The 380-nt window shown below is 43.2% G+C and overlaps 1 protein-coding gene across 3 annotated transcripts in view; it reads right to left on the reverse strand.

The window, feature by feature from the left end:
• The window catches only part of LOC119592566, a gene marked incomplete at its 3' end in the record, with an annotated part of 11,187 nt that overhangs the window by 5,000 nt on the left and 5,807 nt on the right, over positions 1 to 380 (reverse strand). For all 3 annotated transcript variants that reach the window (XM_037941441.1, XM_037941442.1, XM_037941443.1), the window contains 1 exon segment: positions 259 to 336. In XM_037941441.1, the coding sequence (XP_037797369.1) occupies positions 259 to 336 (78 nt within the window).

Here is a 380-nt window from a genome sequence, read left to right on the forward strand (position 1 = left end):
CAGTATGTCTGTCTATATGGTTCTGTATCCATCAACCCTTCTGCTCACTTCACAGGGCGGCCCTGGCACTCCTGGCCCTGCACCCATTTCCAAGTTAAATACCAAACTCGCCATCGTCTCTTGCGGCCGAAGATTCGTCACAGGACATAACTGATTGGGTCTATCGGTAACTGAAAGCCTAAATTCACATTACTATTTTTCAAATTTTTTTCCTACTATTGGACGTTCGATTTAACCGTTTCTGAAACCGAGGCTCACCTGTAACTCGTACTTTTGTTGAGGTTGTCGATTCTAACAGATGCTCCAAGTTCTGTGAGATTTCTGACCGTGTTGTTCCTGAAATAACATGAAATTTATAGTCTTTGATCTTTCTTCTCCGG

Source organism: Penaeus monodon, chromosome 30 (assembly GCF_015228065.2).
Source record: "Penaeus monodon isolate SGIC_2016 chromosome 30, NSTDA_Pmon_1, whole genome shotgun sequence".
NCBI classification, from domain to species: Eukaryota; Metazoa; Arthropoda; class Malacostraca; order Decapoda; family Penaeidae; genus Penaeus; species Penaeus monodon.